The 17,238-nt window shown below is 40.7% G+C and overlaps 1 protein-coding gene across 3 annotated transcripts in view; it reads left to right on the top strand.

Moving 5' to 3' along the window:
• Window positions 1-17,238, top strand: part of ALPK1 (alpha kinase 1) — a 130,089-nt gene that overhangs the window by 63,313 nt on the left and 49,538 nt on the right. For 2 of the 3 annotated variants that reach the window (XM_047856423.1, XM_047856424.1), the window contains one exon: window positions 4,386-4,540. In XM_047856423.1, coding sequence (XP_047712379.1) covers window positions 4,386-4,540 — 155 coding nt within the window. Of the gene's footprint in view, window positions 1-4,385; window positions 4,541-17,238 lie in introns of those variants that run through there. The other variant, XM_047856426.1, reaches the window with a different exon arrangement.

Raw genomic sequence — 17,238 nt, 5'->3', positions numbered from 1 at the left:
ATTTCAATTATTAAAAAATTGAAGCAACTTCTGAATGGTGGCATATACTTTTTTCAAACTAAGCTTTTGTGCCTCATCAGTTTCCATAGGCTTCTACGGTTTCCATAAATATGTCATCTCATTGGTCCAATCTTTCTTTTTTTTTATTATCAATACATTTCTCATGCTGCATTCACATGCCATTTGTAAAATAAATCCTTTCATACCGATGAATACTGATTGCATCATTATCAGGGTTTAAGAATTTGGCCTTTTGCTCATTTCATAGTTTATGCCATTCATAGTTTTAGATGAGTCATTGTTTGAGAAGTTTTGATCACAAAGTCTAGAAAGTTAAAACATTTATTTCTTCCATAGCCAGTTTTGGAGAGGGAATTTTCTTTCCTTTCAGCATTTGAATAAATTTTCCTGCGTTTCTATAAGTGTATCCCTTTTATGTGCTTTTAATTTTTTTTTTTTTTTTGTATTTTTAGTGACTGGCTATTCCTTGCAGAGATAAGATTACATAAAATGCACACTCCCCATTTCTTTTGTTGTGGATGATTATGTAATGGGAAAGGTTCTGGAGGAGTCTCTCCCACATTCTTGTATACTGGCACACACACACAGAGGCACTTCAGGTACCTAGAGGCGTCTTAAATTTTTGTAATCCATTATTTGTGCCCCTTTCAAGGTAAAATGCCCCATGTCCCATTGTTTCACAACACCTTAGTTTATGTGTTTTCCTTCTTTATTAGCCAGATACACCACTGCGTGATTTTGCTTGCTAGTTATACGTGCCCATCAGCCTAGGCACACCCTGGCAGGTGTTAGCCCCTCATCAGGGAACGGTGGGTACTTGGCGCCTCCAGAACACACTGCAGGGCTGGTTCTAGTTCCCTCAGGGCCAGCGTATTGTGTTCTCTCTACTGAAGTTTTTCTCTTGTCCTTTTACTACATGGCATCCTTTGTCTCTTTAGCCCAAATTCCTTCAAGCTTTGTGTTCTCCCTAGTGAAAACTCAGAGCCCCAACATGGGTAGCATTTTCTTCTTTTTTCTTCCCAAGTGCCACAGAAGAGGAGAAATAATCAGTTTAGCTCCAGATAAGGCAAATCAGGGCTACAAAATCATTCGATTAGCAACGGCCCTTCAGGTACGCTGCTTGGGGAAGTAAGTGATCAGAGAGGCAGAAGAGGATACTGCTCCGTCAGGGGCTGACTGCTGGGGTTGGCTGAATCTGATAAGCCAGTGCGGGAGGAAATTTGTGCTGAGCCATTGATAATCTCAGCATTAACCCATCCGAATGGAGGCAGGCTTCGTGATCCACCCCAAGCACCATCAGTACAACTGAATGCAGTGTGAGTGCAGAGTCCCTCCCTTAGCAGGTGGTTTCTGAGCCATACTAGTGACTTAAGTGGTCACTCACATGTGCTCCAAGAGAAAGGTATTAGTACAGGGCAACTTATGGTGACAGGGCAAGCCAGAGAACTCTAAACGTGATTACTGTGGTTTTTGTTCTTTCCCTCCTCTTCACAACCCTGTTCTCTTCCCTCAGAAATTGTCCTTGCCAACATGGGTGACTACCTCTAGCAATTTCCTCAGAAATAGAGAAGGAACTGAAATCTAAACAGATATATATATATATATATACACACACGCATATATATGTATATATACATATATATACACATATATACGTATATATGTATATATATACCATATGTATATGGTATATTTTATTACATCATATGGTATATTTTATATAATATAATTTACTATCAAATTGGCTAACATACAGTGTGTAAAGTGTGCTCTTGGTTTTTGGGGTAGATTCCCATGATTCATCACTTACATATAACACCCAGTGCTCATCCCAACAAGTGCCCTCCTCAATGTCCATCACCCATATTTCCCCTCTTCCCATCCTCCCATCACCCTCAGTTTGTTCTCTGTATTTAAGAGTCTCTTATGGTTTGCTTCCCTCCCTCTCTCAAACAGAGATATATTTTTTAAATGTATTTCAGAAGCATCATTTATTTCAGTGTGCCACACTGGACTATCCATGTTCTGGCATGATCTGTAAGGAAAGGGTAGTGTGGAGGAGGCAAAATGAGTTGTACAGAATCAGATTTTCTCCATCATCATGAAAAAAATTGAAAATATTGAGACCATTCAGTGCCAATATAAGGTGAAATTCTTTGAATCCAGATATCAGATTCCTGTTGTCATTTGACTACTCATTTGACTCCAGAGCTTGATACTCATGGGCAGAGTGTCCAAATTTATTGGTCAAACTGGGATACTTGAGAACAAGAAGGAGCACTATTAATAAGTACAGGAGGACCACAGAGAGCTGTCCTAAGTGAACAGGACTGAATAGTCATCCTATTCCCAACTATTTAGAAATATCATTTAAGAAACTTTCTTTACATATATACCGGAGCATTTCTGGCAATCAGAGGGCCAAGCTTTCCAGCAGATTATGACCACATAGGTCCCTAATGCCATGGCTCTGCTTTCTTTGGAGGAGTGCTATCATACAGTCAGTGCTCCGTAGTTCTGGGTTGCTGAATCAGGAAGCAATGATTTCAGTGTGATATTTATAAATCATCCTCAGTAGTCAGTATGGATTACTCACTGGTGTGGCCCATCTGATACCCTCTCAATGCCAAGCAGTGTCTCCTCACCAGCAGTCATCCATACATTTGCCCACTTGGCAAGGACACAGAAAGGCATCATGGACCAAGGCAGAGTTAGGTTTTCTTCCTTCTCTTCTTTTTGTGTTTTACTCTCTCTGTCATATCTCTTTGGTCCTATTTAGCATGTCTCATGTAGATATCAGACAAATCCTTTTAACCATCAGGGTGTGAATTACAACAGCGATAACACACGATGTCTGTCTTCAGGGAGCTCACAGTCCAATGAGAGGACAGTATAGTTTCAGAGCAGTGGGATGAACACTGAAAGGGAATCTGCATTTGGGGACTTGGGAGCACTCAGGAGGGACATCTCAATTCTGTGGGATGGACATGTCATGGCAGGCTGATGAGAAGTACCCAAGTTTGCACTGAGTGCTAAAGCCAGTGGGCCTGAACTTGATCATGAAAGGACTGGGAGAAGGCAATGCAAAAATGAGGACAGAATATACAAGGGCAATGGCCTGCTCCATCTTTTTTTTTTTTTTTTTAAGCAAAATGGGGATCAACAGTGTGGAAGTTGGAGTGGATGAGGCAAGATAAGAAGCAGGGGTTCAGGCAAGAATTACTGATAATGAAAAGAAGGAAATGGATTTTTTAGGATCTACAGATTTCAATAGCCAGTTAGATTCAAGAAGGAAGAGAGAGCAAAGAATCTAGACTGACTTTTAAGTTTCAGACTTGGTGACTCAGTGAATGGCGGTAGCATTCGTCAAAATAAAGAAACAGATTTAGAAAAAAGACAGTGAGTTCAGTTTTAGATATTTTTGAGTATGAAATGTCTGTAAGATAGAGATTTATAGCTGGCAGTCATATAATCAGGTCCATAATCCCTTATTCAGACCACTTGGGGTTCACATGTGCTTCAGAATTCAGAATTTTTCAGGTTAGGAAAGTAGTATGGAACATGTACCATCTACTACATTCATACTCCGGTGGAAGCTGGACAGCACCTATAGTCAAACATAATTTTTACAACAAAACTTTTGGATTCTCACTAAGTAAGATAAACAAGACCATAAGTACCCTCTAGTCAGTTCAAGTCTGGTTTGGGTGCCAAACTTAAGAAAAAAACCTTCTAGTTTCCAGAACTTTTTGGGTTTTCCAAGTTTGGACAGGATATTGTGGACCTCTTATAATGAGGTTTGGTGCCCAGGAAGAGATCGAATATGTCTACTAATGTAATACAAAGCCATCTCACAATAAGTCGATACCATTTCAAATTTCATTTTTTGGTAGCCATTGTCAATATTCAGATGTAGTCCACAGTGAAAGTATGAGGTGAGGCGAGAGGTCTTGGAGAGGTAAAAAGAGGTTGTACAAATTGACTCTCTGCATTACCCAGCTGCCACAAGGCCCAGATGTCATTCCATCTCAGTCCCTTTCTCATTTTACAGGGAAAATAATATTTCCTTCATTCCTTTCTCTGATTCTTCATGCAGAGATAGTCACTGAAGTGCTTTACTTCCTGCTAAAAACCTTTCTTAATGCCTGACTACCCCAATTTACCTGAAGGGCAAAGTAGACCAGGGCCACCCCTGACAGATAGCTTTGCGCTATTATTCTTTGAGTCAGAACCACCAGCTCAGACCAGCCAGCAAGAGGTAGGAAAATTTTTTTTTTGCCACGGAGGTGCTTCATCATAACATTGGTAACTCAACAGCCTTTTCTTTGACTGCAATTTCCTTACCTGAACTCTGACCTTTTCAGCTTCACTCCCCAGTGAATTAAGGACCCTGATCCAGGAGGCAAAGGAAATGAAGTGGCCCTTCGTGCCTGAAAAGTGGCAGTACAAACAAGCTGTGAGCCCAGAGGACAAAACAAACCTGCAGGATGTGATTGGCGCCGGGTTGCAGCAGTTACTGGTAGGAAGAGCCACACCACCTGTTCCTCTGACACCCTGAAGTGAGGCATTTAGCCTCTAAGTGGTCTAATAGATTAAATTTCTTTGAAGCATAAGACAGCCCCTACCCTTATGGTCAGCTCTGCCAGATTGACTAATGTGGGGGAAATAGCTTTTAGAAAGCGTTGCCTGCCTGTAAGACCTTCTGTTGGAAGCCAAAGCAAGTAAAAGTGAAGAAGAGTGGTCAGTGGGTCTATCGAGAAAACTGTCATCCTGAAATGTTTATTATATCCCTGGTAGTCCAGAAGCACTGGTTTTGGTTCTGCCATGTCTCTTAGCATTTTTATTTTGAAATGCTCCTTTTTAAGGGTTGAGTAGCTTGAAAAAAAAATCATTCACCATTATTTCATCAATATGACATGCTGTCCACCATGTCCCTTCCCAAACCTGGGATCCTCCTCATTCCCTTGTCTCCTCACAATGCGGGCTGTTCAGGAAGCATTAAATCAAAGTCATTGACCTGCTTATTCCTCAAATCACTTCTTGGAAATTGATCAAACTGCTATCTCTTCCTTGGATAGAAGAGGACCTCAGGAATAGCACATGAACTCAGATCTGAGCTCAGATTTCAGCCTTAGGTTCTAGGGATGCTACACAGAGTGTCATTGTTCTTTCTAGTAGCATTGTTTTTTTACTTACATTCTCTCAGATGATTGTCAAGGAAGAGAGTCTATTAGCTTTTATGTATTTTTTCTCATGTAAAAATATATGTTTGTCTGGACACCAGGCATTACAAGCAACGATAATATCCTAACATTTTTATTGCATCAGTTTACATGAGAATGTGTTTTGGGGTCACCCCCAAAACAAGTGTACAGGTATTGTGTTTGCCTACCGAAACAGAAATCTGGGAAAGGTTCCCTGATCTATGCACATATAATGGCATCTTTGGAGACTTAGTAGAAATAGCAAAGCCCCCACTTTTCCCATGACCTACCCCCGCCAAAAATATAAACAAACAGACTGAGGTTAAGCAGACTGGAGACTGCAGGAAAAGGAAAGTGGGTATTTGGAAAGAATGCAGTGGTGAACCAGCGATTTTAAATGACCAGGCTTGGTATATGTGGAAAAGGGGAATGGAATAATAACTATGGTCTGCATATCACTGCAGATTTTACAAAGTGCTCACACATATGTCATCTCCTTTACTTCTCAAAATGGCTCTCCTGTAATCACCACCATTATCATCCCCATTTTACAGATGAGGGAATTAAGGTGCAGGGAGATTAACGTGCCCAGGGGAATAGACCAGTGAGTGGTGGAGCTACCCCTTCCTCCATCTAGCTACGGATTCTCCTTCAGAAAGCCCCATGTGAGGAACTTGAAAGCACAGGTAGAATCCCCAAGACTTTTTTACTCTAAAGCAAGATGTAGGCTACCCAGTAGAACTTCCTGCGATACAGGAAATGTTCCATAGCTCTGCTGCCCAGTGCATTAGGCCCTGGCCACTTTGGCTCTCCAGCACTTGAAATGTGGCAAGCATGAGAACTGAACTTTTTCGTGTTATTTAATTTTTAAAAATCATTTTTTATATAAATAGCCACATGGTGCTAGGCCTACGGTTTTATGGCACAGGGCAGCTCTGGAGAAGTGATACTTAAAATGAGACCTCACAGCAGCAGCACTAGAAGCTTGTGGGATATTCAGATTCTTGGGCCCCACCCAAGACTTACCAAATCGAAAACTCTGGGCCTGGCAATAAGCATAGACAAGCCCTCCAGAAGATTCTCATGCATGCTAGAACTTGAGAACCAACGTTCTAAAGAAAAGAGGAGGAAAGTCAGAGAGCCTGACCAGGGATGTGAGGGGAGAAGGAACAAGGTAAGGGGTAAAAGGAGACTCCAATGTGAAGTTTCCAGGAGACCAACCGTAAAAGCAGTCTCCTTCCCATTAATTCCAGGAACTTGTTTAAACTTGGGCCAGTTCTTGAAAAGCCATAGTTGCTTCACCTGCTTGGGAAGCCTTGTGTGATTCAGCCGAGGGTGGCGTAGAACGTTCAAGGCTTCCAAGGAAGGTGAGAACAGGACCTCTTCTTTGACCTTTGGGGCTTAGAAAGTTCCTCTGAACTTCAAACATAGGCTGAGAGAGGGAGACACATCACACCATGACAACCAGGGTTTTACTCCTCTTGGTCCATCCCGCAATCACCAGATCCCCCTCGCCGCATGCAAAGCTGTTAGTGACTCTAGATGAAAAACTCAAGATGGTATTTTAAAAACTGGGTCTTGCTGCATTTGGGGGCTAATGTGAGTTGGCAGACAAGCTGTTCATAGTTGTTAGACTGTATTTATTCCTTCTACTTTCCCTCTACATACTGCACGGATGTCACAGTTGGGAAAATAGAGACGTGCAGAATTTAAGACATTTGTGTCCAGCTCACGAGATCACTAGTGGCAGCTCTGAGAATCAGTCCATTAGGCTTCTTTAGTCCCTAATGTATTTAACCTGGGAGCTTTTTCAACTCTGAGCATCATTTTCTTTCGCTTCCCCAGCAAGCTATAAATTAAGTAACCACACCTCCTAAAGACTCTTAGGATGCTTTCCTATTGTGTCAGACCCCAAGTGCACAATTACTAAACCACTCTGTTTTGTAAATACAGAGCACTATAGCACTCTGTGAACTCATGCTACTTTCGATATCTTAGCTTGCCAAAAGTATCCCGAGTGAATTCCATGATTTGTTTTTGTCCCATTATCTGTTGGTTTCAATATTATTCTTTACTGAAGCGGGCTGGCCATGTTGTAATAATCAATTCATTACGAGATTCTCTTCTTTACATAAAAAATTGGTTAAAGGCTGCTGAGTTTTCTGTTCAGCCGAGTTATGTCTTCTTTCACTTTTTTCCACAAATCTAAATTGCCATGATTTTCTTTGCTTTGAAATGAATCCTTCCCATAAAAAGTTTCCCCTCCATTTTTAAAATTAGCATTACACTTAGAGTCTAGCCACTGTTAAGTTTAATTTAATTTAAGTTAATTCCACAAATAACATATCAAAGTTAAGCACAGAATTATGCTGAGTGCCTGAGTTAGTGAAATTAAGGGTCATTTATAATGTTACTCTCTTAGGCTAAACTTAATCAAGAAAAATTATATGTGTTTTATGCTTTGCTTTCTGTTCTCCACAGCCTCTCCCATTTCCTCCCTCCCCACACGCTCCCCCCCACCCCGCCTCCTCCTTCCCCACCCCCAACCTTTTCTCCTTTGGTGTGTGGCCACAGACAGAAATTTATGGCAGGGGCCAACCTCCTTTACACTCCACACAAAGCTCGCTGACTTGAGAGAGTTTGTTCGCTCTCTCCCAGAAAAAACACCTGCAGCACGCTCCCCAAGAAACCTGGAGAGATGGGAGATTAATGTGGCTGTAATAGCTGGGCAGTGTTTTTGGTATTATGCCCTCTCCCCAGGTAGATGGGTCTTTTCCGAGATGATACCAATTATTTATTGCTGAAACATCTGTTGATAACTGCAGCTGCCCTTGTGAAACAAAGCCTATCACGGGGTCACAGGCTATAGGGACCTAAAATCCTACCTCATGCTAGTTTTAGACTATTCAATAACACCCTCAAGTCCATGGGTTACCATCATCTTTAATGTCTCATCATGCCATAGAAAATACTTTGTAAACACTGCACTGCCCTGCCCTACAGGCTTTGAAGTATTATTTCATCTCCATTGGTAATTTATATTCCAGTGCCATTGTGCTGTGGGAAAAAGAGGGGGAACCTTTTTTGTTTTCCATTTAATTGTATATCGCCTGACACTTTGACCTGTATTATTAGTATTAGTCAGAAAAAGGATTTTCTCCCTCTCTTATTTAAAAATAAAATTCCAAGGGAAAGTGAGCGCTCCTTCAGCTCTTTTCACTCAAAACAATGTTTACACTCTAAGAGGAAAAGATGAAAAGCACAAGCAATTTTTTTCAAGTGTCGGAGAAGGGCATTTCAGTTTTTGAAAGAGAACAGTAAGGCCCTTATAAATATCATTCAGCAAAACCTTTGATGGATTTTTTTTTTTTTCCAAAAAGTATTGAAGGCATTTACCATTAGCTTCTGTTTAGCTTGGTTTTGGGCGGGCACAGTAGCGTTCTTACTAGTAAAACTCTCCTTGCTTCTGAGATGCCAGGGAATGAAGGCACCGGCCTCTGTGTAGATGCCACCTTTTGTAACTTTTCCAGTAACTTTTACACTTATAAAAAGGATGCTTTCTGCACAAATAAAGAAAATATGAAAACAAAACTTTTAAAAAGGAGATTAAGGACATGTTTGGATTCGCATGTCTGTCGCAGTTGAGAGCAGGCTGGGTTGCCGGGCTAAGAGAAGTTGCTGGCCAGGCCCTGCTTTTGAGCCTTCCTGCAGATTTGGGCATCCTGATCTTGGCAAGGATCTGGCCTCTCCTCAGCCCTGTTTCTGTGGAGAAAGGGAACTTAAGTGTAGTGGGGTGTCTCTGCAAAGAGATATGGGGTAATTTTTAGAGGTTGGCTAGAGTAAGGTGCAAGGAGATAAAGCAGTCTCAAAATGAGGATTTTTTCCCCATTTTCTCTTTAACTGTATAACCATGAAAATGGATAATATGATAACTTTTATTCCACAATTTTTTTGGAAATATCTGTGCTACCAGTAATTTGAAGAGAGACTACATAAATAAGTAGTTGTTTTCTTGTGTGATCTTGGGTGAAAAAGCTTTGTGGATGAACAAAGTTTGATAGATTTAACTTCCAGAATATTTATATGTCTGCAGATAATCTTGTTGCCTTTAACTTGTTATTGTTTTTTTTTTAATTTTTTTTAACGTTTATTTATTTTTGAGACAGAGAGAGACAGAGCATGAACGGGGGATGGTCAGAGAGAGAGGGAGACACAGAATCTGAAACAGGCTCCAGGCTCTGAGCGGTCAGCACAGAGCCCGACGCGGGGCTTGAACTCACGGACTGCAAGATCATGACCTGAGCCGAAGTCGACTGCTTAACCAACTGAGCCACCCAGGCACCCCGATATTGTTATTTTTAAACTACTTAAAGTACTAAGAGGTCAAAAATTAAAACATAAATAGGAGCTCCTGAGTGGTTCAGTTGGTTGAGCATCTGACTTCAGCTCAGGTCATGATCTCACAGTTCATGAATTCTAGCCCTGCATCAGGTAAGCTGCTGTCAGCACAGAGCCCACTTTGGATCCTGTCACCCTCTCTCTCTGCCACTCCCCTGCTGGTGTTCTTTATCACAAAAATAAATAAGCATTTAGAAAATATATTAAAAAATTAAAACATAAATGAAAATGAATAAAGATAAGAGTTGTTCATTACAATATTATGGGGAAAGGTTTTTAAAATGGCTAGTGTGATTAACCTAAGAGCAGAGAGGACAGGAATAGTATTTAGCAAAAGATGACTATAAATGTATTAGGAAATGAAAAGTCAAGTTCAAAAAAGATACATTGTGTGAGGACTAGGTAAGGTGAGATGCTATCCCTGGAAGCAATAAAATTCTTCTCCATGAATAAGCTCTGGGTTTAAGAAGTTCTTAAAACTAATTTTAAAACATTTATTTCAGGTGTCAGTTTTCATATTAATAATAGAGAATTCTTGGCTTAGATCATGATTCAGGTCATGATCTCACAGTTCATGGGTTCGAGCCCCACATCAGGCTCTGTGCTGACAGCCCAGAGCCTGGAGCCTGCTTTGGGTTCTTTGTCTCCCCTCTCTCTCTGCTCCTCCCCTGCTCATGCTCTGTCTCACTCTGTCTCTCAAAAATGAATCAATGTTTAGGGGCGCCTGGGTGGCGCAGTCGGTTAAGCGTCCGACTCAGCCAGGTCACGATCTCGCGGTCTGTGAGTTCGAGCCCCGCATCAGGCTCTGGACTGATGGCTCAGAGCCTGGAGCCTGTTTCCGATTCTGTGTCTCCCTCTCTCTCTGCCCCTCGCCCGTTCATGCTCTGTCTCTTTCTGTCCCAAAAATAAATAAACGTTGAAAAAAAAATTTTTTTTAATGAATCAATGTTTAAAAAATATTTTAAAAAAATAGAGAATTCAAAAGCAGTAATAGGTAATTTTTGGATTATGATTCTTTCAGCAAGTGATTTTTTCAAATGAAGTTTCATCTTCAACTATGTGCCTTGGGGTTTTAATAGTGGAGATCTTTTTCATTAAGATGCAAAAGGCAAAATGAATGCAAGCTGCATATTCATTCATTTACTCAGGAAAACTTTATTGAGTATTAACATGTGCCACACATTTGATATATTGAACACTGAAAGAAAGGCAAAGGAAGTGGAAGACCTAGTTTATGTCCTGGAAAAACCACCAGAATGAGGAGATGGGTCAACCAATCTTTGTCAAAAGCCCTGCTTGTTGGAACAGTTCCTCCCATTTGTCGATTGCTTAATATGTGGCAGGTGCTCGATACATATTCTTCTAATTCTTACAGGCTCAGCCATATGACCTGTCTTAGCCAATGAAATGTGATTAGAAGTAACATATGCCAGTTCCAAGCAGAAGCTTTATAAGCCATTGTGTAGTTCTACCACTGGAAGTCTTCCTTTGCCTCATGAACAGGATCATGGCTACTCCCTCAGCCTGGCTTCTGAAAAGGGCAAAATACATGGAGCAGAGTCTCAGAGTTAGAGCCAAACTGCAGCCAATTCTAAATATGAACGACAACCAAGTAACTTTGTTGCTAAAGGTACTGAAATTTTGGGGTTATCACAGTCTTACCAAGTGATATAGGTTGATTTGTCCCCCACCAAACGCATTGAAGTCCTAACCCTCAGTGCCTCCCAGTATGATTTTATTTGAAAATAGGGCCATTGCAGATGTAATTAGTTAAGATGAGGTTATACTGCAGTAGAGTGAGCCCTCAGTCCAATCTGACTAGTGTCCTTATAAGAGGAAGGCCATGGGAAGACACAGAGATACAGAGGGAATGCCATGTGAGGACAGCAGCAGAGGTTGGGTTTTGCAGCCATCGGCCAAGGAATGCCCAGGGCTTCTGGCAACACCAGAAGCTGAGAGAGAGGCGTGCAACCTTAGAGAGAGTGTGTCCTGCTGACAACCTGATTTTGGACTTCTAGCCTTGAGAACTTTGAAACAATACATCTTCGTTGCTTTAAACCACACAGTTTGTGGTGCTTTGTTATAGTGGCCACCGGAAACTAATACACTAAAGGAAAGCTGGCTAATGTACATGTGGAAGATAATGCAATAAAAAAACTCTCAAATGACCTCAAGATTCTTAGTATGTGGTCCTATGCCTCTATAGAGAAAAAGGCAAAATATACCACAGTCCACAACCAAGAACAGAATTTGTTCAAAAGGACATTTCAACAAAAATGGTTTCTAAAAGAAAAAAAAAAGTAGGGTAGGGTATTTACTATATTATTTCATCCTTAAACGTGGCTGGAGAAAACAGATTGGAAAAAGCCAATCACTTTTTCTATTTCATTCAGTTTCGGGGCTATAGAGCAGTCAACAGTCCACTAACCATCTCTATTTGGATGTCCCAGATATCTCAAGTCCCCTAGGGCCCAAACTGGCTCATCATCTCCCCACTTTTGCTCGCTCCGTCCACCCCATTGTCTCTTCCTCCAGTGATCACAGTATCAGTAAATGGTATCATGAACCTCCCAGTTACCCAAGTCAAGACCTAGGAATCATCTTTAATTCTATCTTCCCATCAACCCTCATGTCGTATTAATTATCAAGTCCCACCGTTTCCTCATAAATATCTCTCAAATACATCTTCCTTTCTCCAACCCTACTGCAACTGTGCTGGTTCAGACCATGACACCTCCTTCCCAGATTATATCCAACCTTTCCCCTACCTCTAGTCATGTCCCCTGTATGAACAAGAATAGTAAGGTTAGGCTGCAGAAAAAGCAATGCCAAAACTTAAAGCAATAAAGGTTTGATTTTTCATGTCTCTATATGTCCATCTGAGGGGGGAAAGAGAGCTCTGCTTAATGTCACTCCCCTCAGGGACCCAGCTTGATGGAATACCTACCATTTAGAATATTGCTAGTTGCCATGGCAGGAGGAAAAGGAAATGATGAATTGCACAGTGGCTCTACATACGTGCATACAGAAATGACCACAGGTCACAGTAAGCGATGCAGTCACAACTGACATCAAGAAGGCTGGAAAACACCATTCTACCATGTGCTCAGGAGGGGAAGACACAGAAATAGATTGGCAGGTAGTACTCATTATCACCATGACCCACCGGCTTTACTCTACACTGCAACCAAAACCATCTTTCTAAGATGGCAATCCGCTACTTCTTCTGGCTTAAATCTCTGGGGGAAATCTCAGTTAATTTGAAAACAAGAACTCTTTTAAACTGTACATCTTACAAAAGTACCTAATACTAATCCTGAACAACAAAATCTACATAAATTTGGATGAGCATTTCCATGAAAGTGGTGGGATTTTACTTTTATTTACTTGACTTTTATTCTTTATACATTTTTTTATTCTTCACCATAAACATCTCTTACCATTATGAAAAAGGCAGGAGAGAGAGAAAGAAGAGTATCTGTTGATCAGTCCCCTTTAGATCCAGATCAGGTCAAGGGCGCCTGGGTGGCTCAGTCGGTTAAATCCAGATCAGGTCAAATGTTCAGAAAAACTTAAGTAAGGGTAGTAAGGTTATGCTGCACCACTTCTCTCACACCAAGTACAGATACAGAATTGCTTCTATCTTAACAATGAACAAGCTAAGGTGATTAATTAAGTGACTCGGACAAAGCATCTTTTGCCGATAAAGGAAGGATTTGAAATTGCAACGTTCTTATTTCTGAATCTTCTCTTCCCATTTAATGGCCTGCCATAAGCTAAGTATCATTCTTCTCCTGTTATGTTTTTGGAGATTATTTTAGCACACAGCTGTGTACCCACACATACACACATATGGAAAATATATGTGTATATATCTACATAATTGGTATGCATGAATACAATTTCTTTCTTTCTTTTTTTTTTGCCAAGAGAGTACATGTGTGAGTGCAGGAGGGGCAGGGGGAGAGGGAGAGAGAAAATCTTAAGCAGGCTCAACATGGGGCCCAAAGCAGGGCTGGATCTCACAACCAACCATGAGATCTTGACCTGAGCTGAAATCAAGAGTCAACCGTTCAACCTACTGAGCCACCCAGGCGCCCCAATACAAGTTCTTTCATTATCAAATGATAGAACATTGAAGCTGGAGGGAAATTTAGAGATCATTTCTTTCAAGCTCATCATTTGGTCAGTGGGGAACTTAAACCCAGAGAGAGAAAGAGGTGGCTCACCATAAGTCACAGACCCCATCAGCAAGAGCCACAGGATATGACACCCAGGTCCCTGAATCTCCCTGAATCTGCACACCCCCATACTTCACACGGGCCTGTGGTAGAACTGGACCAGCCTTTCCTTGCTGCTTTTCTATCCTTTCTGCTGCCCTATAGTTTGCCTTGGGCTCCCTCTGCTAACATCATGGGACTTTTTTACTTAGAGCAGAATTAATTAAGACAGAAATTTTATAATTTCCTATTATCAACACTTAAAACCTTAGCTTCATCTGCTGAACCTCATAGTTCTTCTTTGGAAAAGCAACCAGACAAAATGTTCAGATTCATCAAAAATAAATTTCATTCAATAATTGAAAATTAGGCACCCAGAGAATGGAGTCCTTAAAAGACAAATATTAGCCCCAAGGCCTATGAAGTTTCAGACTTTAAGATAGAGTCTGATTAAAATCACCAAGGATTTAAACCCTGCTCTAAAACTGTGCCAAAAACCGCCCCTTTTAATACGGTACTTTCAAGTTTTAAATTAAAACGATGACTTGTTTTTAAAATTCTACCAACGAAACTTCAGCTGCCACAGAATCGGGCATGCGAGTTATCCCTTTGATGAGGGCTAACCCTATGGCATGAGCTTCATGTCTCCCCATAATGAAACCCCAAGGCTGAGCCAAGTCTTGGAAGAGTTGATCCGAATAAGATGAGCAGACAGAGCAGCCAAGTTCAAAATGCAGGAAATTAACACGTTGCAGTCCCCGGGCAGACAGAAGAAAGCAGTGACCTTCAGAAAAGGATAAATCCTGAGGGGGTGTTTATTCAGTCCTGTCAGCAAGTAAGAATAACATCACCTCCTAAATCTTATAGGTGAAAAAAATAAGGAGCTTACAAATATCATCTCTAAAAATACATCTCCCTATATCTGACACGGATTCTATTAGCTCAAACAATATGAAAATATCGTCTTTGTATGTCAACAAACATCAAACCGTGGCAGTTTCATAGGATTCAATCTGATATGTTCACAACATACAATCTTGAGAAAAACCCTCAAAAGTAGATTTGATTATGCCCATTTTGCAGATGAGGTGATTGGTTCAGGGAGCTCAAGAGACTCTCCTAAACTATATTACCGAGTGTGGCTAGGCTGAGATATAATCCAGACCTCCTGGCTAGGCTGAGATATAATCCAGACGTGCCGTCTCCCTCTGCCTGCCATCATCCTATCATGATGTGAAATCATCTACCCAGCTTATTAAACCAACTTGCCTCACTCTCAAGGGCAGACACCAAAAATTTTTAAGCTCAACAAATTTCGCAGATATTTGGGATTAGCCCTTTCTTTTTTAGGCTGTATTGGTACAGCACCAAAGAAAAACTTATGTTATCCCGCTGATGAGTATATTCTGCATCAGTTGCCTTTGATTTTTGTTGTTGTTGTTGCCCACCCCATCAGGAAAAACATTTTAGCAGGCACCCTGATATACATGTAATTTTTCTTTCTTTTTTTATATATTTTTTAATGTTTATATATTTTTGACAAAGAGACAGAGTGTGAGCGGGGGAGGGGCAGAGAGAGAGGGAGATACAGAATCTGAAACAGGCTCCAGGCTCCGAGCTGTCAGCACAGAGGCCGACGCGGGGCTGGAACCCACGAACCGTGAGATCATGACCTGAGCCGAAGTCAGACTCTTAACCGACTGAGCCACCCAGGCGTCCCCGTTTAATTTTTCATTTAATAAGTTATATGCACGTACTATGCATATGTATATATATTTTTATAGAATGGAAACTTAAGAACAACACAAAGATTAAATGACCACTTTAGAATAATTTTTTTTTTTTTTTTAATTTTTTTTTTTCAACGTTTATTTATTTTTGGGACAGAGAGAGACAGAGCATGAACGGGGGAGGGGCAGAGAGAGAGGGAGACACAGAATCGGAAACAGGCTCCAGGCTCCGAGCCATCAGCCCAGAGCCCGACGCGGGGCTCGAACTCATGGACCACGAGATCGTGACCTGGCTGAAGTCGGACGCTCAACCGACTGCGCCACCCAGGCGCCCCTAGAATAATTTTTTAAATTACATTATTGGCATGAGAACTTCTTGTTCAATTTAAAATTATAATCGAATATGTTTAATTAGATGTTATGTTTAACATCTTAGCACTGTGCCTTGAAGATATGGGTAGGATAGGGTTTTTTTTAACACTTAGTTTTTTTAATGGCTGTCATAGTTGAAAAACCTTATGCTTCCAACATAAGCAGATCCAAATAAAAGAGGTCAGCTAATCCATACTACCCATATTTCAATCCATCCATGGATCCTGAAACATCATGTGCTGAAATTCAGCTGCAAATTTCTACATTTTGCAAGTTAATCAGAAGATACTATTTTTTTTCACAAAGGATGTAAAAGCTCTTCATGCAGAAGATTTTTAAACAGGTTAAAAATTTCCCATTTGTGTGAGTTATCTTTACGTGATGCTTTATTTAGTATGAAGATCACAATGATGAAAACATTTCCAGCCCTCATGATCTGAAAAACATTTTCAAAATACCTTTTGGATAGCATACTGTTGTCAGCCACTTATCACAGGAAAGGAAATTTTGGAGAACTTGTCTGTTTATAAAAAATCTAAACCCTGTAAAGTTGACAATTCTTTAAAGAACTTTGCCTTGAGATGTTTATAGTCTTTCTCCCTCTTATTATGAGTTATTTCAAAGCAGCCGTGATTTATAATACTATCATCTGTCAATCTAGTTAACCAGATATGTAGAAACTGCAATACAAGCAACTGAAAATTGAGTTCAGAGTTCTCATTGTTGGCCCCTCCAAGATGAGGGCTTCCTCAGGTAACATCTGTACTAAGTGGCCATCTGACACACAGGCAAAGTAAGGAGCTGGTGTCCATCTACTTTTTAAAATGTCAGTAAAGCTTAATGTCTTTCTTACTGGTAAACTTCAGAGGAGTCTTTTTGAATTGTCTTTCTGTTTTGAGAACAGAGAGACTGTGTACGGCCATACCACCCTGAACGTGCCTGATCTCATCTGATCTCGGAAGCTAAGCAGTGTCGGGGCTGGTTAGTACTTGGATGGGAGAACTGAGACAGTGATTCCACAGATCTACTCCCAATCCAACCTCAAAATAATGAGTTCCTATTTACTGAGCATCTATTATGGAGCATTTTACATACGTTCTCTTTAATTTTCTCAGTAATCTGTACAGTATTATTATCTTAATATATAAGAAGTTGAAACTAAAAAGTTAAAAAAAAGTTACCCCAAAGGGGTAGTGCCTCAGTACAATCAAAGCCCCCTTTTTTTTTGCACTGTCCTGCAGTGTCTCCCTGTAGCAACTGCTATGACTAGCTTCCTCATGAGAATAGCCTCAA

Source organism: Prionailurus viverrinus, chromosome B1 (genome assembly GCF_022837055.1).
Source record: "Prionailurus viverrinus isolate Anna chromosome B1, UM_Priviv_1.0, whole genome shotgun sequence".
In the NCBI taxonomy this organism is placed as follows: Eukaryota; Metazoa; Chordata; class Mammalia; order Carnivora; family Felidae; genus Prionailurus; species Prionailurus viverrinus.
The sequence above is the reverse complement of the archived record's forward strand: the minus strand, read 5'-3'. Positions and strand labels throughout refer to the sequence as shown.